This window comes from Lampris incognitus, chromosome 8 (assembly GCF_029633865.1).
Source record: "Lampris incognitus isolate fLamInc1 chromosome 8, fLamInc1.hap2, whole genome shotgun sequence".
Lineage (NCBI taxonomy): Eukaryota > Metazoa > Chordata > Actinopteri > Lampriformes > Lampridae > Lampris > Lampris incognitus.
Genome location: NC_079218.1, coordinates 31,673,983 through 31,698,061, shown reverse-complemented (window position 1 = coordinate 31,698,061; position 24,079 = coordinate 31,673,983). Strand labels below are relative to the sequence as shown.

Here is a 24,079-nt window from a genome sequence, read left to right as displayed (position 1 = left end):
GTGCATGCTTCTGTGTTGATGTGGGGAAACTGGCACACACACACACACACACACACACACACACACAAACTCATGGGAACTATCTGTTTATGTGTGTATGCCAGTGTCCCACACAATCATATACGCATGCACACACTTACGCACATCCATGAACTATCTGTTTGTGTGTGTGTGTGTGTGTGTGTGTGTGTGTGTGTGTGTGTGTGCGTGCCAGTTTCCCACATAAATACAGAAGCATGCAAACACACAAATTATCTGTTTGCGCGAGCGCGCGTGTGCGTGTGTGTGGGGGGGACATGCATACACACGCAAACAGATAGTTTGTGTGTTTGCATGCGTCTGTGTTTATGTGAGAAACTGGCACACGCACACACAGATAGTTTGTATGTGTGCATAAGTGCGTGTATGTGTGATTGTGTGGGACACTGGTAAACACACACACACACACACAGACAGTTCGTGTGTGTGTGCATGCGTCTGTGTTTATGTGGGAAACTGGCGCACGCGCACACACACACACACACACACACACACACACACACAAAGCATGAGTGATAAAATACACAAAGCCAGGGACTGGAGACTGTAATGTCATAAAGAATCACAGGTTCTTCATGAACGTTAGCCTCGGTACAGATGTTATGACTCTTCAGTAATTTCATTAAGGGTTCCTTCTACTTCCTTGTCTGACAGGTAGATGCAGAATAAGGATGTTTTTGCTAATTATTCTTATTATTTTCCACATGTTCTTTTAAACTATTTAAGTTCTGTTATTTGTTTTCCCAGCTCAGTATTGATCACAGCATGTATGGGGTCACATTCCTTATGCTGATTGTAAATACGTGTGATTCTCAAGTAATTATTTCAAAATGTGTACATGTCTGTCTCCTGCCTCATGTCCACACTCGGGTCTTTATTTCCTTGCCATGTTACACCTACACCTTGTTGTAGGGCGATAGGTGACCAGTAATCCCTGTTAACACTTCTCAACACCTTTCTTGGGATCCGTACAGCCACAAACCGTCCTCACACTAGGGTTTTTACCAAGTGACAGAGATTAAACTTATCTATTTGCCTGTATTTCAATACATATGCGTCTCATCTGCAACACTGCTGACTGATGTTACCAGACTGGAGTGTCCCTGTAATTACAGAGAAACAGAGTACCACCTAGGAGCCATGGATGGCCACACCAACATGTTTTCATCTTGGAGATTTGACATTTTCCACACCATATATAATAAGGCAGGACAATAAGGACAGAAAATAAAGATCAAAGTACAACTTTGATCACCAAATAATCAAGAATCAGGAACAATTTATTGTCATTTCTTTCATGTACTTGTGCACCCAAAAGAAAGGAAATTCTGTTTCCCCCAGCCCACAGCAGTGCGACAAAAAAGACAAAAACACACAACCAACATTTCCCAAAAATGACACCACCAAAAAACATTTAAAGCAAAAACAAAAACAAAACACACGCACGCACACACAAACACACACACACACACACACACACACACACACACACACACACACACAAACAGTTAACAACACAGTCCACTTAGTGCAACACAGTCCAAATGTGTCATTGTCCAAAGAACGAACGCCAGCCAGGATGACTGTCGCAACTGCCAGTGTGCGTGGGCTAGCAGTTAGCTTAGCCTGCCCTGCTTCCGCATCCTGTCAGACCGCCCTCAGTGTTTCATCCTCGGACGCAGCTCCGGTAGGGCCGTAGTGCCTGGACGTATTGGACGCAGCAGACCAGGCTCCCCCAGCCGATCCAACGCCAGCTCTCCCAGGCATCAAATGAACACAAAACAAACTTAGACACAGACATGGACAAAGGCACTTTATGGACGGTACTGTGTGAGGCTGTCGCGTCCCACACCGGTACGGTGAGGCCGCTGCAAACATGAATTCGCGCCGCCATCTTCGACACATCCAGAAAAGAGTAATAAATTGATTGTAAATAATAATGAAATTATACAACAAATGGAAACAAAGATTACATATGGATAAACAAATTCACAGGCTCTACAAAGTTAGAAATACACTATTGAGGCACTGTGTCTTGGGGAATGTGAGTTGGTAAGTTGCGAGTCCATTGCCAGGTGCATGGGTCATCCTGAGGGTTGTGAATGTTGGGGTGAATTATGAATCTAACAATTTTTTGACAAATCTAAAAGTTGCATTGTTGCTGCTTTTGTAAAATGTGTTCATGTGTGCTTAATAATCCAGGTAAGGAAATCACAGAAAGTTGAATCAGTTCATCTGGACACAACGTTTATTGAGAGAAACGTTTCATCTTTCATCTAAGTGACTTCTTCAGACTGCATGTATCCCCACACCTATAAATATATGTGCCACTGTGATGTTTACAAGGGTGCAGATACCTGCAGTCAGTTGAGACTGAAGAAGTCACTTAAATGAATGATGAAACGTTTCTCTCTCAATAAACGTTGTATCCAGATGAACTGATTCAACTTTCATAGGGCAGCATGGCTCAGGAGGTAAAGCGGGTCGTCTAGTAATCGGAAGGTCGCTGGTTTGATCCCTGGCTCCTGCAGAGAGTGTGTCAAAGTGTCCTTGAGCAAGACACTGAACCCTTAACTGCTCCTGATGAGCAGGTTGGCACCTTGCATGGCAGCCTCCACCATCAGTGTATGACTGTGTTTGTGTGAATGGGTGAATGTGAGGCATATACTGTAAAGTGCTTTGAGTGGTCAGTAATCTAGAAAAGCGCTATATAAATGCAGTCCATTTACAATTTCTGTGGTTTGTAGAATGTGGTTTGAGCAGGGATTAAATCTGAAGGATGTTTTTCAAATATGTTCCAGGGCTCCACAGGACTGGATGGAATACCTGTGAGTATTAACGGGCCTTTTTATATTTTACATTTCCAACCGATGATTATGAACAAGGAAGTAAACTGCTGCTGCTCTGTGAATTACCGATTGCTCTTGCTGACAAAGGATCTATGCTACCAAAGCAAGGCTTCTTGCTCAGGTGACACAGAATAGTAGACCTTTAACCTTCAGTTCATGTGTGTATTATGAATGAAAAATGTGAGTGTGCAAGTATGTTAAAACGAATATACATATCAACAATAAATAGCATTTAATATACTGTATAGCTTATAGCATGCTGTAAAGCGCATGATACAGTATGTACTATATAGCACACAGCTTATACTGTATAGTATATCATTTATTGACCACAACAGAGTCATTGCTTGCAGTTGATGTTAACTTTTGCCTTAATTCTTGCTGTCCAATCAGGGACCCCAAGGGCCCAAAGGAAACAAGGTACAGTCAAATGCATCTTTATCACTCATATGAACAGCCTGTAGGCATGTTAATCTGTTCAGGGGCATGTTTCTATTCTTTTCTACTCTATTCTGTTCTATAATAATCATTATAATTGTGGTTGCATTAAATCTATTAAACCCCATAATAAGGACCTATGCTCCCTATGAGGGGAGCATGGGTCATTCCTTTGGTTCCTTTAAGCTTGAGCTTTACAACCATCCCCTATGAGCTTAAGTCGCTCTCTAGTTTGGCACTCCTGGAGTAGGAGCAATCAGAGCCTAGCCCAGCACAAATTCTCCTGGACCTGCCTCTGACACCATTCATCAGTCCCCTATATAGGCTACCACTTGTCACAAACCGTTCTTATATACAAACAATTCATGGATTGAGTTATACCGTGATGGTTAGAAAGCACCAGTTTTATTGATCACTAGTTTTATTGACCAACAAAAAAATGTCCTCTGATTACTGGATAAAGCTCTCTTGTCCCAGTCTAACTGAAACTGGTTAATGACCAATGCAACATGGCTATGACTCAGTGGCAGCTACTGACCAAAAGTTTTGGTGAAGCAAAATATGGGAAGCAAAAATAGCAGCAATGGTTTCAATCAGATCATTTTGTATGGTCTTAGACATCCCAGAAAACACAGTGGTCGATTTCAAATGAGCAGTCAGAACATCATCATTGTGGGAAAACACTTCTACCATCTCTCTGTAGTTTCATTGATTATCGGACTTTTCACTCTCATCATGCCCCCTAAATGCCTGCTCCTGACAACCCAGTAATGACACCGAATCAATCAACCGTTTCAGAATGTCACGGTTTTTCCAGACTGTGTCGTTATGCTATGCCAACTGGAGATGCTATCCTTCATCAATCAGAGTATCAATACTCACATTTCCCCAACAGACTTAATTGCACGGCTATTACAGGCTGCACTGACATGCGCCTTTGATTTTTCATGAAGCTTAACAGATGGATCCTCAAATTCATCTCTTGCAAACTTTGAAGAACACCCATCTCCTGCAGCAGCGATACAAGCGGTTTGTTAGCATACTCTCCGTTAGCCACTCCACCTTGTCATACCTAGAACACTTAAAACTCCGACTTACCGAGCCCACTCTCTGCACCTGTTTGATGGGGGCCTTTGGTCTCCCCTGTGTCTTCCCTCCTAGTTTTTCCTCACAGGAGAAAGTGTGAAAAGATTCCTGTAGGATTCGGTCCACGATGTTTGCATCCATCATAATTCTTCTTTGCAAAAATTGCGGAAGACAGGACAGGAGCTAGCTAAGCTAGTAGCTAGCTAGCTAAGCTAATTAGAACAACTAACGTCAGCCTACAGTACAGGGCTACTACACGAGTTCAAGATCAAAAATACAAATATAAAGTTGAACAATAAAGATCTGCACAAATTAATTAATTATTATAATTACAATATATATACAAGAACTACCAAAAACTACTATAGTAGTCAATAATTTATCTTGGGCTAATCTCTTTTTCTTATCTTTCATATCTATCTTTTACTGTGCTTCGAATACCAAAAGGTATGATGAAGGTTGGTGAACAAGTCAAGCATAGGATCAGAAAGGCTGAACTGGTGTTCTCTGATTGGTTAAATGGGTGTCGATCATTTTCAGGTTGAGGAAACGCTAGGTGAAGCGCTGCTTCACTGTGTGGGCATTAAAAGGCGTCATAAACCATAAGTGTCCAATCAACAACGTGTAAGGAACTATTTCAACTTAAATTCACTTATATTGGGTTAGTGAAGCAGAACGCTCCTGTGTCACCTGAAGAGGATGCTGTGTTACACAGTACTCACGACACATTTTTTTAACAGTGACACTATTTTTTGTTTGAGTCAGAGGAAATAGTCATTCTAATAAAATGTTGGCATCTAAATAAAGATGTTTTAAGTGATATGTGTGTTGTTTTTTTTTGTTCGTTTTTGGTGAAGCACTGCTTTACCTGTTGTCGTACAGAAACCTCCTCTGCTATGACTAATCTTGTACCCCTTGCAGGTGTGTTGCTGATGTGACAAGAGCTTTTCCAAACTACAACCCGCTGCCACACACCCACACCACCCTCCTGAGGCCAGGTAGTAATCTGTCTGATTTCCCCCAGTAACTAATAAAGTCACTCCTTGTGTGTGTGTGTGTGTGTGTGTGTGTGTGTGTGTGTGTGTGTGTGTGTGTGTGTGTGTGTGTGTGTGTGTGTGTGTGTGTGTGTGTGTGTAGGGGGAACAGGGTCAGGCTGGGCTTACTGGACCCCTAGGACCTCCAGGTACTCCGGGTCCCAGAGGGCCCCCAGGGGACATAGGAAAAGACGGGCCCCGGGGACCTCCCGGGGAACAGGTCAGAGCATCTTTATATCCGTCTGTCCGTCTGTCTCGTTTGTATGATATAGTTTTACCGACTAAATATAGGGCATTCAGAAAGTGCTCTTACCCTTCAGTTAACATAAATAGAATATTAAATAACCAAGCGCGATCTTTTCATTGGTGCCAGCCCAATACTCATTCAGTGAGGAGCCTAACTACTGGATTCAATAAGTAAGTAAGAGTTTATTTCTATAGCACCATTTTAAAACAGTTACAAAGTTTTGCACAAGATATACTATATATATACACTACCGTTCAAAAGTTTGGGATCACCCAAACAATTTTGTGTTTTCCATGAAAAGTCACACTTATTCACCACCATATGTTGTGAAATGAATAGAAAATAGAGTCAAGACATTGACAAGGTTAGAAATAATGATTTGTATTTGAAATAAGATTTTTTTTACATCAAACTTTGCTTTCGTCAAAGAATCCTCCATTTGCAGCAATTACAGCATTGCAGACCTTTGGCATTCTAGCTGTTAATTTGTTGAGGTAATCTGGAGAAATTGCACCCCACGCTTCCAGAAGCAGCTCCCACAAGTTGGATTGGTTGGATGGGCACTTCTTTGAGCAGATTGAGTTTCTGGAGCATCACATTTGTGGGGTCAATTAAACGCTCAAAATGGCCAGAAAAAGAGAACTTTCATCTGAAACTCGACAGTCTATTCTTGTTCTTAGAAATGAAGGCTATTCCATGCGAGAAATTGCTAAGAAATTGAAGATTTCCTACACCGGTGTGTACTACTCCCTTCAAAGGACAGCACAAACGGGCTCTAACCAGAGTAGAAAAAGAAGTGGGAGGCCGCGTTGCACAACTGAGCAAGAAGATAAGTACATTAGAGTCTCTAGTTTGAGAAACAGACGCCTCACAGGTCCCCAACTGGCATCTTCATTAAATAGTACCCGCAAAACACCAGTGTCAACATCTACAGTGAAGAGGCGGCTGCGGGATTCTGGGCTTCAGGGCGCGATATTATGAACCCTACATAGGCCTCGCCAAAATCCCGTTTCTGGCTTTGTCACGTGTGCGCCACCGTAGCAACGCGAAAATATGTTGTTATGGGGTTAGCGCTCATCAAGGAAACGCTGTACACCCACAATTTAACCTGTCTAAGTTATCCACAATCAACATTAACGTTTTTAACTCAATCTTTGCTTGCTCCACGTTTGAGCATAGGATACTTCACCCCTTATCATGACTACAAACAAAACGAGCTCCTATATTGTAGTAATATGACTTTTACAAGTCTTACACATTAGCGCCACCTTCAGCTCTTGCACATTAGCGCCACCCTCAGGAAGATGACATATTTGACTCTGTCGTGATGTACTACTCAATGTAACCTTTTAGCTGGGGTTCATTCTGATTCTTTGTCTCATCAAGCCTCAAATGCATCACAATTATAATACCAATAACGTATCCAAGGAGCAGAGGCAGACCTTGTAACCTAAAATTGTTAGGTTAGTCAACTTAAGGCTATTCTTTCCCTCACAATCCTAATTTCAACCCCATGGTTCACTTTTTAGACGATTCATAAGTTCAAATTGAAGGTAGCTAACGTTAGCTTTGCTTCGCACCAAGTTGATAGTTGATTGTTTCCTTAGCAACGCAGCGGAAATCCGGCGTCCGTTCGCGGAAATCCGGCGTCCGTTCGCGAGATTTGGGACAGGGTACGGGATTTTGGCGAGGGCTATGTAGGGTTCATAATATCGCCTTCAGGGCAGAGTGGCAAAGAAAAAGCCATATCTGAGACTGACCAATAAAAGAAAAAGATTAAGATGGGCAAAAGAACACAGACATTGGACAGAGGAAGACTGGAAAAAAGTGTTGTGGACGGATGAATCCAAGTTTGAGGTGTTTGGATCACAAAGAAGAACGTTTGTGAGACGCAGAACAAATGAAAAGATGCTGGAAGAATGCCTGACGCCATCTGTTAAGCATGGTGGAGGTAATGTGATGGTCTGGGGTTGCTTTGGTGCTGGTAAGGTGGGAGATTTGTACAGGGTAAAAGGGATTCTGAATAAGGAAGGCTATCACTCCATTTTGCAACGCCATGCCATACCCAGTGGACAGCGCTTGATTGGAGCCAATTTCATCCTACAACAGGACAATGACCCTAAACACACCTCCAAATTGTGCAAGAACTATTTAGAGCAGAAGCAGGCAGCTGGTATTCTATCGGTAATGGAGTGGCCAGCGCAGTCACCAGATCTGAACCCCATTGAGCTGTTGTGGGAGCAGCTTGACCGTATGGTACGCAAGAAGTGCCAGTCCAACCAATCCAACTTGTGGGAGCTGCTTCTGGAAGCGTGGGGTGCAATTTCTCCAGATTACCTCAACAAATTAACAGCTAGAATGCCAAAGGTCTGCAATGCTGTAATTGCTGCAAATGGAGGATTCTTTGACGAAAGCAAAGTTTGATGTAAAAAAAATCTTATTTCAAATACAAATCATTATTTCTAACCTTGTCAATGTCTTGACTCTATTTTCTATTCATTTCACAACATATGGTGGTGAATAAGTGTGACTTTTCATGGAAAACACAAAATTGTTTGGGTGATCCCAAACTTTTGAACGGTAGTGTATATATATATATATATATATATATATATATATATATATACTGAGAAAATAAACAACATACACATACAGTTATATACAGAAAAAAAATACAGCCCCATTACAAGGAAGGCAAGTCAGTAGAGATGGGTTTTGAGAAGTTTTTAAAGCTGTTTACAGACTCATCTGATCTAACAGAGGGTGGGGCCCTTACAGCAAAGGCAGAGTCGCCCTAGGATTTATGGAGGGAGCGGGGTATAAATAGACCCTGGTCAGAAGATCTGAGTGGTCTAGAGTTGGATTAAGGATACAAAAGTTCGGAAATGTATAAAGGAGCAAGATCATGTAGGGCCTCGCATGTAATAAGCAGTATCTTGAAGTCTATTCTATAACTTACTGAGAGCCAATGAAGGGATGCAAGGATTAGTGTGATGTGGGAATAAGATTTTTATTAGTTAGCAGCCTGGCTGCAGCATTTTGCGCAAGTTGTAAGCAGAACAGGGCTGCTAGGGTGAGATAGGAGAAAAGAGCAGTAGTCAAGGCATGAAAAAATTAGGGTATGGATTAGTAATTCAAGATCCATGGTTGATAGCATTGATTTGATTTTTGCTATTTTTTGGAGTTGGAAAAAGCAGGTTTGAGCAAGCTTGTTTATGTGTAGGTCGAAATTCTGATTTTGGTCAAAGAGTACACCCAGATTTCAGGAAGGAACAGGAGCACTTTATTTGTCATTTCACTTCATGCACTTGCGTACATGAAATGTAACGAAATGCCGTTTCCTGCAGCCCACAGCAGTACAACACAAAGACAAAAAAACATCCAAAAACTTCAAGAACATACATATCCAAATGAACACATATAATCAAAACTAAACACAAAATCACTGTCCAAGGGAACGAACGCCAGCCAGGATGAATGTCAGAACTACCGGTCTGCATGGGCTAGCAGTTAGATTAGCCCAGCCTGATTCCGCATCCTATCAGAGCACACCAATGTTACACCCTTGAGGAGGGTTTAACATTGGTGGCCAGAGGGTCAATACAAGGTGTCACCTCTGAAACAAACTTATTAAGACGAATAAAGATAACCTTAGCTTTGTCTGAATTTAGCTGAAGGAAATTAAGTGACATCTATTCCTTAATAGCAGCTAGACAGTCATGAAGGGTACTCATATTACCCATATCATTTGGCTTAACGTATAAATAGAGTTGCATGTCATCGACTTACCGGTGATGTCTCATGCAATTGAACTGGCCAAGCAGATTGCCTAGAGGTAACGTGTAGATTGAAAAAAGGATGGGACCAAGGCTGGAACCCTGCGGAACTCCACAGAGTATAGGGGCAGGAGAGGACTCAGTAGTAGCATATGTCCACTGGGATTAAATTAATAATTATCAGTAAGCATAATCAATCAATAGACCATCTATATTCAATCACAAAAATGTATACCAAAAGACATTGGTTTATACAGCTTAACAGTTATAGGTACATCAAATCACTGTCACTATGACCAAAGGCCTGAGATGGGGTCTCTCCACACCCAAAAGTTGGAGGGGACTTCACTGGTCACATTGTCAGTCTTTTCTCTGAACCTCCTGCTATTTTTTTTCCGTCTTGAACATCCCTGGTGGCCTGTTCAGGGTGTCTCTCCGCCCGCTTCCCAATGACTGCTGGGGTAGACTCCAGCATCCCCGCGACCCTGACAGCAGGATAAGCGGTTTGGATAATGGATGGATGGATGGATTGATGAGGGATGAAAATGTCCTTTGTCTAAGTCCAACTATGGAGGAATAGCTCAGCAAAATCTCTGATTACCTTTTTGCTTGCTGTCTTTATTTTGATTATGTTATTGATGTATAAACATGCATAATTTATGTGTTGTTATTATAATATACTTGAAAACCTCTAAAATCGTACAGTATGTCCATTTATTCAGAGTTCCTGCAGGGGCCAATATGGTTGTTTGATTAACACAAGCAATTTCTAAACCAAGTGAAAGATGAAGAAAGCCAGCCACATTATTTTGTCATTGTATTCTTACAATGAATTTGTTCTCTGCATTTAACCCATCCTATTGTTTAAGAGCAGTGGACAGCTGCAGTGCCCGGGGACCAACTCCAGTTCTTTTTCCTATTGCCTTGAAGCAACTTATGTCCTCTTTGCTGCAGTTAAAAACACTCCGGTAAATTATCACTCTTTTCTCTCTTTTCTCTCTTTCTCTCTCTTGCTCTCTCTGTCTCTCTCTCTGTTGCCAATGTGTTCTGTCTTGAAGGGTCTCTCTGGAGAGAAAGGCGTGCCAGGGTCCCTGGGCAACTCAGCTTTTGATAAACTACTACAGGTGAGACTTAAATTGATTGAATGGGATGCTGGCATGCATGCGTGCACACACACACACACACACACACACACACACACACACACACACACACACATACACACTCAAACACCAATGGCGGTGTCAACCATGCAGGTTTTGGGGGGGGGGGGTTTCTCTCTCCTTTATTCTATATAAAAAACATGCAAAATACAACACACATATACCCAACAAATAGGGAAATAAAAAACATTTCACAAACTCTACAGAATCAAAGATTACAACACAGGTCCATGCAAGGGAATAATCAGCTCATTTCAAGCAGTCAAGCAGTTAGGGGTTAGATGTTTTGCTGAAGAACACTCTGATATTTTTGCTGGGAGGAGCAGAGGATCGAACGAACCTGTAGGATAAACTACTACAGGTGAGACTTAAATTGATTGAATGGAGCACTGGCATGTGTGTGTGTGCACACACACACTCACTCACTGCTGAAAGGACAGGGTGTTCATTATGAGCATGAACGTTTCCTCTTTATTTACATGGTTTTTTACAATGGCTCTGTGGTTAAACTGTAAATTCATGTCAGTAAGTCAGAGGTGAGACCATCTGCTGTACCCCTGCTGCTCTATGACACTAAGAAGTATTTGACTTTGAAAATTTTACATTAAAATATGATTAAGATAAATAGAACAAAAACTTTTTTCCATTAATCATTTCTTATTCAAGAGCAATTTCAAATACATTTAAAAATTTGGGGGGATATATGGCCATTGTGTTATCAGCTATGAATTTTGTCACATAACCTACAAAAACACTGGGCCTCATTCATCAATCGTTCATACATACAAATGTGTTCTTATGCACCCATGGGATTTTTTTAGCCCTGAAGTTTGTCTCAGAGACCAGTGTAGAACTGGGGTAACCCCTGAATTTAGACACCAAATGGCTAACACTGGTGTCTTTGCGAGGCTGGGTGATTGCTCTTTGCAAGAGGCAGACAATAGATGTTAGGGGGAAGGAATTACAAATAACCATCAGGCTTTGCTTCTGACTGTCAGACAGTGTTGAGCGCTAAAGAAATTCCATGGGTGTGTAAGAACAAATTTGTACATATACCAACGATTGATGAATGAGACCCATTGTCAGGTGTTTATGTAGAATTACTGTAGCTCAGTCAAGATAGAGTGATAGGACTATGGCCGGACTCGATGAAGCAGCAATCATTGGCAACGCTGTCTTCGGGAGGGGGGCGGAGTCGGCTTGTGTTCGTCATGTGAATGCGTCTCTGTGTGTGTCGGAAAAACAGTGGTTCGGCTTGGATTCGCCTTGTCACGAAAGTGGGGAGGCGCTTTCCTTCGAGACTGCCGGCCGGAGAGATGCAGTTGGCGAACGCATGCAATACGAGGGTGGGTGTTTGAATTAAAATAGGGATCAATTGGCCACTAAATTGGGAGAAAAAAGGGAAAAATCAGAAATAAATTTTTTTTTAAAAAAAGATAGAGTGATAGACAGGCAGTTAGGCAGACAGAGAGACAGGTAGACAGATAGTCATTTTTCAAGTGGTATATTTGACAGGATTATCAAATTCATGACTCTGCTGTGTCCTTAGGGGCCTCCTGGTCCACCTGGCCCTCATGGAGAACCAGGGTCAAAGGTAAGAACTCCTTTCTGTAAAGCAGTTGATCAGTCTTCTGAAATAAATGTTGATTCTTTTCCAGTCAAACATGGTTTTCATTTTGCTTGCTTTCTTCTGCTAGCACAGTCAACTTATAATCAATTCACCAGTGGGGTCAAAATTCAATGGGGAGTTATGACAGCCCTAGCGAAACTGCTAGCCGGCAGCTAGCGGTTTTCAGATTTGGTTTTAAAGAAATTGATTTGTTTTTATTGTTTATGGAAGTTTATGGATGTGGTGAGGGAAGACATGCAGGTGGCTGGTGTGACAGAGGAAGACGGTGTGACAGAGGAAGACGCAGAAGACAGGAAGAAATGGAAACGGATGATCCGCTGTGGCGACCCCTAGTGGGAGCAGCCGAAAGTAGTTGTAGTAGTAGTAGTAGATTTGTTTTTAATGCCATGTGCTTGATGCTCTGTGTATGTGTGTGTGTGTACACATGTTTCAGGGTGAACCAGGTGAATCAATAAGAGGGGGAAAGGGAGAGACAGGAGAGAGAGGAACTCCAGGAACAAAGGTGAATTTTTCTCTTTCCTTAATTTTTTTGGATGTATTCTAATAAAATAAATGAACTCAGATAGGTGCAGACAATTTACACGTCTTAATATTTTTCATGTCTTACAGGGAGAACAAGGACTGCCTGGGATCGATGTGAGTAACTCTGTTCCTCTTGAGAAGAATGGAGAAGGAAATATTAGGTCTTCTACCAGAAATCGTGTTCTATTGATTACAATAATACATCTTCATCTCTTTGTCTGTTGCTCTCTCCCTCTGTATCCTTCTGTCTATCTTTTGCCAATGTCTTTCTGTATGTCTGTCTCTCTATCCACATATCTGTCTGACTGTCTCTTCCTTTCTTTGTGTCTCTGTCTGTCTCTCAGGGTCTTCCTGGTCTGGTTGGGGAGAAGGGAGAGACTGGAGACAGAGGAGACAAGGTTGGCAGCGTCATTCACAGCACTGCATTGGGAGAAGATTGGCTTATAGAGCCACTTTTGAAGATAGCCATTCCTGACCCTGAATGCTTTAGACATCAACCAATGGCTAATTTTAAAGCAATGGAGATTCTGTGACTTTGTTAGATTGTTTGTTTTTACATGATCTTGCTTCAGGTATTAACACTTTTTTAATGTAAAGAGAATTACATTAGTTGGCAGCTAGAGGCTCAGTGTGTAAAAGGATCAAGGATTGATGGCAGCTGCTAGGATTGGACCTCAAGGTCATCCAGAAGATAGGTTTTTGAAATTGTATGTAATACTACTGTTTCTTTAGATATTTATCTTATCTTTTTTATTTGCCTATCTTCATCATTACCACAGGAAATCCTGACTAGCCCATTTCCACTGGCCCAGCCAGCTGCCTATTTACATCACTGACACTCCTAGGGTAGCAGTAGAGGAGGAGGAGGAAACTTGCTGGGCAGTGGAGATTGGCAACCCATTCTGCATCATGCAACACAATAAGACCCAGAGTCACAATGCATAACAGTTATTCAGAATAAAGCAACATTGTCAAGACAACTGAAAAGGTGTCCTTTGTAGAAATGGCCCAACATAAACCAGCTCCTCATCGGAGTTTGACAGGCTCTCTTTCCTCAGGGAGAGAGGGGTCTGGTTGGAAAGAGGGGGCTTAAAGGCCAGAAGGGAGACGAGGGTTCACCGGGATTGGATCAGCCTTGCCCTGTGGTACGTGACCTCCTTCCTGTCAACTTCCTAATGCATGCTTAGGTCAACGAATGGTGGACCTGATGAGGACAGTGTCTGACAGTATGACACAAGTTGGAGGAAGCTAATGATAAATGGTAAACCCATACTGACCATGAATCAGATTACATTCAAAAAGTATGAGAATTAAATGTGCATTGTCTCATATTATGAAAGCTAATGGATAGAAATGGGTGATTGTAAGTGACATAGAGGTGCCAGGATATATAGGTAAATTGAACATTGCCATGAATTGGATCTGCAGCAAGAGTTAAGGAAAAGGAATGAATCAGTACTGATACAAATAATGTATTTCCAGAGGATGACAAAAAGGAACTGGTTGCTATGCTAGCTTGCATTGTAATCAAGATTCTAGTGAGTTATCGTCAATTTTGGAAAATACATATCAATTTTCTTTTGTATATAACTATCAAATGGCATATATCTGTTGGTAACAGTTTTATAAACATTACTGATTTGTGTGTGTTTCCATATAAAGCATTATAGATGCAAAAAAAACCCGCTCACAGTATGCATCTCTACAGGGGAGGGTGGACAATGAAACACAAAGATGATATCAGGGCTCTAGATTTAAACTGTTCCATCTGTCTTGAGATGTTTGAAATTAAAAATTGCAAAAATATTTAATAATGACAAGTAAAACAAATAATGGGTCTGTTTGATATAAGTGATCCAGCACACCTATCAGCATTGCCAGACAGACAGACAGCACTAGCAATTGTCATTAGTACTGTCAATGCTGGCTCTTTGGTACAGATACATTCAACAGACCAATTGTTATTAGCTGCAGCTGTGTTTATCCTGTTATGCTTACATCACAGAGTACCAAGACCAACCTGCCATGTTTTTAACCTATAGATTTTATGGCTCCCTATAGGTGTAGGCTATGGTGGCGTCCCCATAGCCTAAGTAAAGGGCTCCGCTGTAGCCTATTGGTGACCTCCTCAAAAATGTAACTGCACATTGAGACTAAAGAGGCTACACAGGCAGTTGTACCAATTGTACCAATAGGTTTACTATTCCCCAGTGAGATAGGGCTTTCTCTCAGTGGAGAGAGGGTAGTGGTTATTTTAGGATTTTAGTTGGTTCTGTAGTTCATCCTCCGCTGCCCCTTTATATTGAAGCTTTTGTGTTGTGGTACTATGTTAGTATTAGAGGTCCTGTTGTGCCTGTACCATGTGTGTCACTATGGGTTGGCACTACTAAAACATTGCACTTGTAATTCACAGAAAGTTGAATCAGTTCATCTGGACATGTTTATTGAGAAAGAAACATTTCATCACTCATCTGAGTGATGAAATGGTATCCTCATTGCCGTGACTATTAACTAGAGTTTGAATGGGCATCCAGGTAGTGTGGCGGTCTATTCCATTGCCTACCAACATGGGTATTGCCAGTTCGAATCTATGTGTTACCTCTGGCTTGGTCAGGCGCCCCTACAGACACAATTGGCCGTGTATGCGGGTGACAAGCTGGATGTGGGTATGTGTCCCGGTCGCTGCACTAGCACCTCCTCTGGTCGGTCAGGGCGCCTGCCCCGGGGGGAGAGGGGCAACTGGGGGGAATAGTGTGATCTTCCTACGCGCTACATCCCCCTGGCAAAACTCCTCACTGTCAGGTGAAAAGAAGCGGCTAGCGACTCCACATGCATCGGAGGAGGCATGTGGTAGTCTGCAGCCCTCCCCGGATCGGCAGAGGGGGTGGAGCAGCGATCTGGATGGCTCAGAAGAGTGGGGTAATTGGCCGAATACAATTGGGGAGAAAAATAGGGAATTTTTTTTTAAAAAAAACAAAAAAACAACAAAAAAAACCTAGTTTCAATGGCAATGTGTACTAATCACAGAGGATAGGGGAATAGTACACACAGTACACACATAGTACATATTGCCATTGAAACTAGTTAATGGTCAAGGCAATTTGCATATGAAACCAAACGTTGTTTTCAGTTGTTATGCCACTGTATTGTTTATAAGGGTGGGGATACCTGCATTCAGTTGAGACTGAAGAGGTCTTTTAGATTAATGGTGAAACGTATCTGTCAATAAACATTGTATCCAGATGAACTGATTCAGCTTGCTTTGATTTTCTTACCTGGATTATTAAGCATGCATAAAGACACTGCACTTGGAAATTAATGTCAGATAACAGCTTTAATCTTTGGATCTTATCACATTGAACCATTTCTGCAATGTGTTAATTCAGCAGCTCCTTTCCCTATAATGACTTTTCAGCTCCCAGTCTGTAGGTTGTCAAACTCTGCAGGAAAATGTTTTTGAATACATTTCCCTCTGGTATGTGATGTCATGTGACACACTGATTACCTTTCCACCTGTCTGACTGTCCGCTTTCCTGTTCTTTGTTCTGTGCCCCCCTCTATCTCTGACTGCCACTTCTAACCTGAATTGTGTCTGTTTTCTGTCTGGGTCTGTCCGTTTGTTTCCCAGGGCAGGGATGGTTTCCCCCTTCCGGGCTGTTGGCATGAGGTGGGTACGGTCTGTCTCGTGTACAACCAGGAGACTCAGTAAAGAGGACAGAAATATTTAGGACCCACCGTCTTTACCTTTAGATAACTTAATTCTCTCTCTCTGCTTTTCAGTGACGAGGGCTCAGTCTGTGAAGATCTACAAATCTGTACAAAGCAGTACTTTTTTTGCCTTAAAAAATGTCCTCTTCACCACCTAATTTTCCCACATGGATTAAAGACATTATGCAGTTTTTGAAACTTGAGAAAATCAGATACACCCGTCAAGGCTCTATACAAAAATTTATGAAGATCTGGACCCCCCCTTTTTTGTCTATTACAAGAGTTTACAAATCCCACTCAATAAAGAAGATTAGAGTTAGATTGAGGTGGCAGAGAACCCCCCCCCCCCATTTTTTTCTCTCTTTTTTTTATTGTTGTCTGTTTATTTTCCTTTTTCTTTTTTCTATATGTATGTGTGTATTATGAATAATGTGTATGGCAAGATACATGTGCAATCTGTGTACTAATCTATGTATATGGATTAGGTGCAATGCATTTATGGTTATTTACTTCCGTATATATTCATGTGTATGTGCATAAAAATGTGTTGTGAAAATCAATAAAAACTGTTAAAGAGAAAAAATGTCCTATTTTTTTCAATTTCTACTTATTTGACATAAATGTTTTGTTTTGAGGGGAATTATCGAACACTGTAGTCTGAGCAGTCTCTTTCGCACACACTGGTTTTGTCATTACGGTGGTTTTGTGAGATATATATGTCTAATAATGGTACTTTTTTTTGGAATAAATTTGTCTGTGGGTCCTTAAGTTTATGAAGTTTATGACACGGCTAATTGTGTCTGTAGGGACGCCCGACCAAGCCGGAGGTAACACGGGGATTCGAACAGCGATCCTCGTATTAGTAGGCAACGAAGTTATCGTAGGGTAGAGTGCCGCACGCAGTCGTCTTTTTTTTCTCCTTTTTGTGATCTCCCCTGAAAATGTGCTTGAACCGACGACTGAATTTCATTATACATAGCCTCAGCAAGTTAGAGTATGGACATTTTTTTGATTCTGAAAAGTGTAATGTTTAATCAAAATATCATCTGTGAGCTTACGAGACGAAGGTCTGTCGAGTTTTAAGTATTTGGAACTCCGACTGGTTTGTTTGAACTACCAGATAGAATTTGGGAGATTGTGATGGCGAGCCCAGCCCAGTGAGACTGGACGATCATAGGATCTGTCCCAGGAAACATCTGACAAGCCTGAATCATTCATCCAGACACCAGATAAGAACCCATACACACTAGCATATTTCCTCTACCAGGGTAGAAATAGTCATCGTTGAAGTATATCCAATACACTCACGGATCAGGAACTGAACTCTTGGACCAACACATACACTCAAGGACAAGGAACTGAGCTTTTCTTTCATCTCAAACTGCTGACGCTCACTGAGGGTTGTGATTTGAACGAGGTTTTCTTTAGTTTGTTATTTTATTTACTTTAAAGAGCTCTATTTTGTTTTATTTCAATTCTTTTATGTAAAAGTCAGCGTTGTGTATATTTTGCTGTTGTGAGGCAATAAAATTGTCAACTGTTCAACTACACATCAACTCCTCTCGTGAGTTAGTCAAGGCAAACTCCTCACCGACCCTAGTTAGATGTTAACGCCTTTACTGCTACCCCTAGTTTGCACTGGAGGCACTACACACACACACACACACACACATATATATATATATATATATATATATATATAGTAGCGAATTCGGGGGGCAGCCCGGGAACCGCCACAGCCAGGACGCGAACCCGTGTCTCCCACTCCGCAAGCGACAACGTTAACTAAAGGGTCCGACCCGATAGTCAAGGACCAACGTGTCTACGTATCCATGCACGTTACACTACCCACCTTCTTCGGGAAGCACGTCCCCGCGCTTCAGCATATCAGCTCCCTCACGCCTCTGGGCGCACGCGCTTCCGATGACCTCACCGTACCACTTCTGACACCAATGTAGCGAATTTGGGGGGCAGCCCGGGCACCGCCACAGCCGGGACGCGAACCCGTATCTTCTGCATCGCAAGCGACAACGTTAACCAGTCGACTAAAGGGCCCGACCCGTTAGTCAAGAACCAACGTGTCTACTTATCCATGCACGTTACAATATATATATATATATATATATATATATATATATATATATATATATATATATATATATATATCGCGCGCGTAAGTTAATTACTGAGTATTTTTCAAATGTATTAATTTAGTTATTCATCCGTGATTTATTTTTTGTTGTCATGGGGTGCATTCTCATCCAGGAACAAATATTCAAGAGGCCTCTCCACGCCTGCCCCACTCCTCAACCCCACTGCCCATTTAATTCAACAAGGTACAGGTGTGTGCTCCTCAGCCAGCCTGCGAAGTCTCCTGACTGTCAGACACTCAACTCAGCAGCTGCCTGATAACACTACTTTGGGAAGGATTGAGGAATCAAGAGTTTTGACTTTTAGTTCATTTGAGGTTTAGACGAGGTTTGGAGCAGGTGCTATGGATTGATTTGTTTGTTTGTTTGTTTATTTATTTATTTATTTGTCAGGCGCGAGTAAGAGCCGCTGTCAAGATATCTCTGGAGTCTCCGCAGACCTCCAGGAGCAAATGTGTTTGCTGAGGTTGTCTTGCTTTCATGTTAGGCGTTGTTTTATTTTGTAGTAGCGTTTGCTTTTCAACAACAAAAACAAAACGAAAACAAACAAACAAAAAACATTTAGGACATCATAGAAATACTTAGGCAAGTCCACGTCGCTTTGTCTTTAGCCTGTAATGCGTTAGAATATTTGGGGGGGGGAGTAATTAGCATCTCAAAACAAGAGTTGTGTTTGTGTGTGGGAAGTATTGTTGAAGGGTTTGGGTCAGGACTTTTGGGGAGGTGGGCGTTGGTGTGTTTGTGTGTGTGTGTGGCCATGAGAGAGGAGATAGCTGCGACAGTGTTTTTTGTAGCTCGGTTAACTAAGCGCTACGGCTGTCTTGATAATGACAGCAGAGACCGTTTTGCTGGGGCGCTCACATCTACTTTGTTTGAGAGTTACAAAAACCACTGGGACCCTCTAACGCCCAGCAAGGGACAGGCCTACAGGTGAGGATGCATGTCTACTACATAACAATCTGGTTGTATCCTGCATGGACTGATAAAACCAGCACAACACGACAGAGTATTGTATATTCGGGATGTGTATCAAAACAAGTTTAAGTAGTGGACCTGTGTCGCACTTGCACTGCCCTAGCGTCAGCTTTGGTTGGGCTGTAGTCGGCCTACCCATGGGTCTTTTCTCAAAAACTGGACCTTTTTTTATTCCATATGTAACGTGTCTTACACACAGGGCCGGCGGCCAACCGGGCAATTGCACAGGACGCCAGACCACTAGAGGGCGCCGCACCTTGACGGGTTTTGCAAAAATTAAGAGATGAAATGAGTTTCGAGATAAAATGAAGAAAGACAATTTATTATTGTCGTTGCACAGTTGTTTTGGTGACAATGAAATTTGTCATGTGGATTTAACCCATCCTATTGCGTTGGAGCAGTGGGCAGCTGCAGCGCCCAGAGACCAACTCCACTTCTTCTTTCCATTGCCTTGCTCAGGGGCACGTAGGCGTATTAACCCGAACATACATGTCTTTTTGAAAACGGCTGTCAAGAGCTATCTCAGCGATGTGTGGATTCACCCGTTGACATGCTTAGGTACATCTACCGGGAAAATGTTTTGGATTTTTTCCCAAATCTTACCGTTGCCCTGACCCTATTGTTAACTGTACCGGTAACACAGGCACTGAGAGAGTTTTTCGCGTCTCAAACTTGTAACTACCTGCGATCCACAACGTCACAAGATCGTCTGAGCGGATTGGCCGGAATTTCATTTGAGCACAAAATCTGTCGCAAACTGGATCACTCCAAGATAATGGAGCTCGCAGCAGCCAAGCCAAGAAAGGCGAACGATATTATTTTTCCCCCGATAGAAAGAAGAAATATCAAGACTATTTGTTATTACTCCTATGTCAGGTGAGGCATTCACTAATGTAACATCTGTACTCGTCTTTTAAAACTATAACAAGTTCGATGCAATTTATTTTCGACGTTCTCTTGCCAAGAGAGCTGGTCTGCATTGCATGTACCGGTATGCGTTACATGAGTTTCTCAATGACGACGTTTAGAAAACGAACATCTCATCCCATCGGCCTTGTAGTTCTTCTGCCATCCACTGATGTCAATGGATGCCGGAAGTATGCCAGTTTGCTACAGCAGGTTACGGCAAAGACAACACTGGCAAGTTTTTGTACACATTATAAAGATGCCACCGCTACAATTAATGCATGGAAATGAGGTTAAAATCGGTTACAAAGATAAATATATCACTTAAGGGAATAAACATGACAAAACAGATCATTTAAAATGTAATTGCAGAAATACAAACCTCTTAAATTACAGATGATTTTATATGACCCTGTGATGGACTGGCGGCCTGTCCATGGTGTCTCTCCGCCTGCCGTCCAATGACTGCTGGGATAGGCTCCAGCATCCCCGCGACCCAGAGAGCAGGATAAGCGGTTTGGATAATGGATGGGTGGTACGTCAAAAATGCGGGTCATTAGTTGATAAAAAAATGCATTTCTTTTTTAAATATAACGTACTGGGCGGCGTATCCCTATTTTGCCCAGTGTGCTGGGTTGTTTTCCCCGGCCCTGCCTATACAAACATGCCCCTTGACCTGCTGTGGCTACGAATACACGATACTTTACTCAAAAGCTTTTAATTTGGCTCGAATTACCAAGTAATGGCTATTTCTTGGCTTGGACGTGTATTGTAATGGCTTGTCTTTTGTACCTAAAGTAACCATTACTCAATTTCAGTGAATATGCTTTAGTTAGACATTTTTAACCTTCGTGTTTTGGGGTGGGTGGGACGACCCACATGACAGCCCCAATCCACCCCCCCCCATGTCTACACACTACCAGAAACTATAACACCACTAATAAGGAATCCCATTCCCAATCCTTTTTATTACAAATTGTGGGAGCCTAAATACGAAGAGGGGGGGTTAAGATAACTGGAATTGAAACCTTTTCTGTTTTTAGTTTTGTGGATTGCAATGGTGAAGTATGGAAATGTGCTGCTGATGTAGAAATATTTTTTGCTGGAATGTTGAATGTTCCTTTTTAAAATCCCAAAGTGGATTTTTTATTTTAGTATCGAGTGTTTGGTGCATTCGATGTTACCGCACTGGGATTCAAGGATTCTGAACGGATGGGTTTACTCGGTCGCTTTATCCATTGTGGGTTTTTCAGGTGTCTGCGTATGAACAGAGTCCAGTTGAGAGACCCAGTGTTGGAGGAGGCCTGTGTCAAGAGCGCGGTGCGTTATGAAGACCTTGGCCTGCCCAGAGAGCTGACGGTCTGGGTGGACCCTGGAGAGGTGTCCTGCAGGTGAGATACCAGAAACATTTTCAAAGTAAGGACTCCGGTTCAACTAACAAACTTCTTAACCCCATTCAATATGAATTGCAGTTGCAGTCCATACAAGCAAGGCTGGCGTATCAAAATCTGTAGGAACTGAATCGAATATCCTGCATTGTTTGTCAAAATAAATTAAAGAATGAATGATGCTGGGCGTCCAGGTGGCATGGCGGTCTATCCCGTTGCCTACCAGCATGGGGATCGCCGGTTCATTCCCTGTGTTACCTCCAGCTTGGTCGGGCGTCCCTACAGACACAATTGGGTTGGGGAGCCGGATGTGGGGGTGTGTCCTGGTCGCTGCATTAGCGCCTCCTCTGGTCAGTCGGGGCACCTGTTCAAGGGGGGGGGTTGGGGGGAATAGCTTGATCCTCCCACGTGCTACGTCCTCCTGGCGAAACTCCTCACTGTCAGGTGAAAAGAAGCAGCTGGCGACTCCACATGTATCAGAGGAGGCATGTGGTAGTCTGCAGTCCTTCCCGCATCGGCAGAGGGGGTGGAACAGGGATCGGGATGGCTCAGAAGAGTGGGGTAATTGGCCAGATACAGTTGGGGAGAAAAGGGGGGGTCCAAAAAATAATGATAATTCTAATAAAATTTCAGACTGGTGATAAGTATGTAGACCATATGCTCCAGGTTTCAGTTTTCCAATGGATAATTACATCAGTTTTAGGATATGTGCACCATAATGTCTTAATTCATTAAACCTGTTATTGCTCCCTGCTTCGTCGTTTTGCAGTTGCATTCTGTCAGTGCTGCCATTACTGTTGTTGCCCTCATAAAACTCCATCTTAGTGACCCACACCTATTAGTTATACAAAGACTAAATATTGAGACAATTGTCAGATGGTCACTAGATAAGAGGTATAGCATTCAAGGAGTTAATACCAAACGCCCTGGGAATCCAAAGGAATTGAATCGAGTGCAAATGGACTTGGTGTATATCCGTGAAGACATTTCGCCTCTCATCCAAGAGGCTTCATCAGTTCGTGCCTTTCTGACTAGACCAAGCTAGTCTGAGCTTGGTCTGGTCAGAAAAGCACGAACTGATGAAGCCTCTTGGATGAGAAGCGAAATGTCTTCACGGATATATACCAAGTCCAGTTGGATGACCTGGATGAATGAGAACATTCACAGACAGCACTGGTAACATAATCCACCCACACCTCCAATGTATCCTCCTCTCCAGGTACGGTGAGCATAGCGCTCCTTTCTGTGTGTCGATAGTGGATAGCGATAGCTGTCGCCGCAGAGATCGGGAGTTTTCCCGGCGTATCCAGGATGCTGTGGAGCGAGCCAGTACGGATATCCAATCGGGAGCTTCCTCAGACGATGACGAGGACACCAGCGTGAGTAGCAGCGGCAGCAGCCTACCAGCTCCGTGTCCTGCTCCCGCCCCAGTCCCCAACCCAGAGCCCAAAACCATCCCAACAGTCAGCAACCCCAACAGTGTCTACCAGGTATAGACTATAGCGGGAGATGCTGACAGACAAACGTTAGTTTTTGATTCAGTTTTATGTGCTTTTTTTCTTTTAGTCTGCTTTGTTTTGTTGTTTTGTTGGGGTTTTTTTTATCTGTGAGATCAGAAGGGGTGTTTTGGGAATATGAACAAGCATGCACATAGCTGTAACCTTACCTATGTTGCTTATGGTTTCCCATTTCACCCCCTGGTTAACTGTGTGTCCTCTCTTGCCTTCTTACCCTCTTTTCTTTTCCTCAGTTCAGTGACTTTTCTCCATGCGCCCCCCAAATCTGGGTAACGTACCAGAACAGGAAGCCCTTTGTTGGGGATGGATTGCCATCACATGCACCCCCACCTGCAGGTCACAGCACTCAGTTCTCTGGCTCCAAAGCCTTCAAGCCGTACCGCCCTGCCTTCTCGTTCACTGGACCCCGTGTTGACAAGTACCACTGGGTCAGTAAGACCCGCTCTTAGAGGCATATGGCCTGGAAAATCAGACATTCTGGTTGCTTTTAACAAAAGGGCAGCCTTCATCAAGTCAAAACTTTGACCTAATGAAGAATGATTTTTTTTATAGTACGGGAGGTGTGTGGGGGGGGGGGGCTCTGAACAGCTGGTGAAGACGGGCTTTTCAGGACCTGTATTATATTTTAAAGGATGCAAGTTAAAGAATTTT

The 24,079-nt window shown here is 42.6% G+C and overlaps 2 protein-coding genes across 2 annotated transcripts; both read left to right on the top strand.

Moving 5' to 3' along the window:
• Positions 1 to 1,716: 1,716 nt before the first annotated feature.
• LOC130117287 (collagen alpha-1(XXV) chain-like) lies at positions 1,717 to 17,031 on the top strand. Its single transcript, XM_056285495.1, has 12 exons — positions 1,717 to 1,954; positions 2,841 to 2,867; positions 3,282 to 3,308; positions 5,550 to 5,666; positions 10,528 to 10,593; positions 12,182 to 12,226; positions 12,696 to 12,764; positions 12,872 to 12,898; positions 13,129 to 13,182; positions 13,564 to 13,929; positions 16,413 to 16,451; positions 16,565 to 17,031. The coding sequence occupies exons 1-10, from the start codon at positions 1,916 to 1,918 to the stop codon at positions 13,618 to 13,620; spliced, it is 528 nt and encodes a 175-aa protein (XP_056141470.1). The 5' UTR covers positions 1,717 to 1,915; the 3' UTR covers positions 13,621 to 13,929; positions 16,413 to 16,451; positions 16,565 to 17,031.
• A 2,368-nt stretch (positions 17,032 to 19,399) lies between these two features.
• Positions 19,400 to 23,877, top strand: btg4 (B-cell translocation gene 4). Its single transcript, XM_056285463.1, has 4 exons — positions 19,400 to 19,572; positions 21,777 to 21,914; positions 23,131 to 23,401; positions 23,662 to 23,877. Exons 1-4 carry the CDS (start codon positions 19,400 to 19,402, stop codon positions 23,875 to 23,877), a joined length of 798 nt encoding a protein of 265 aa, XP_056141438.1.
• The last annotated feature ends 202 nt before the right edge of the window (positions 23,878 to 24,079 follow it).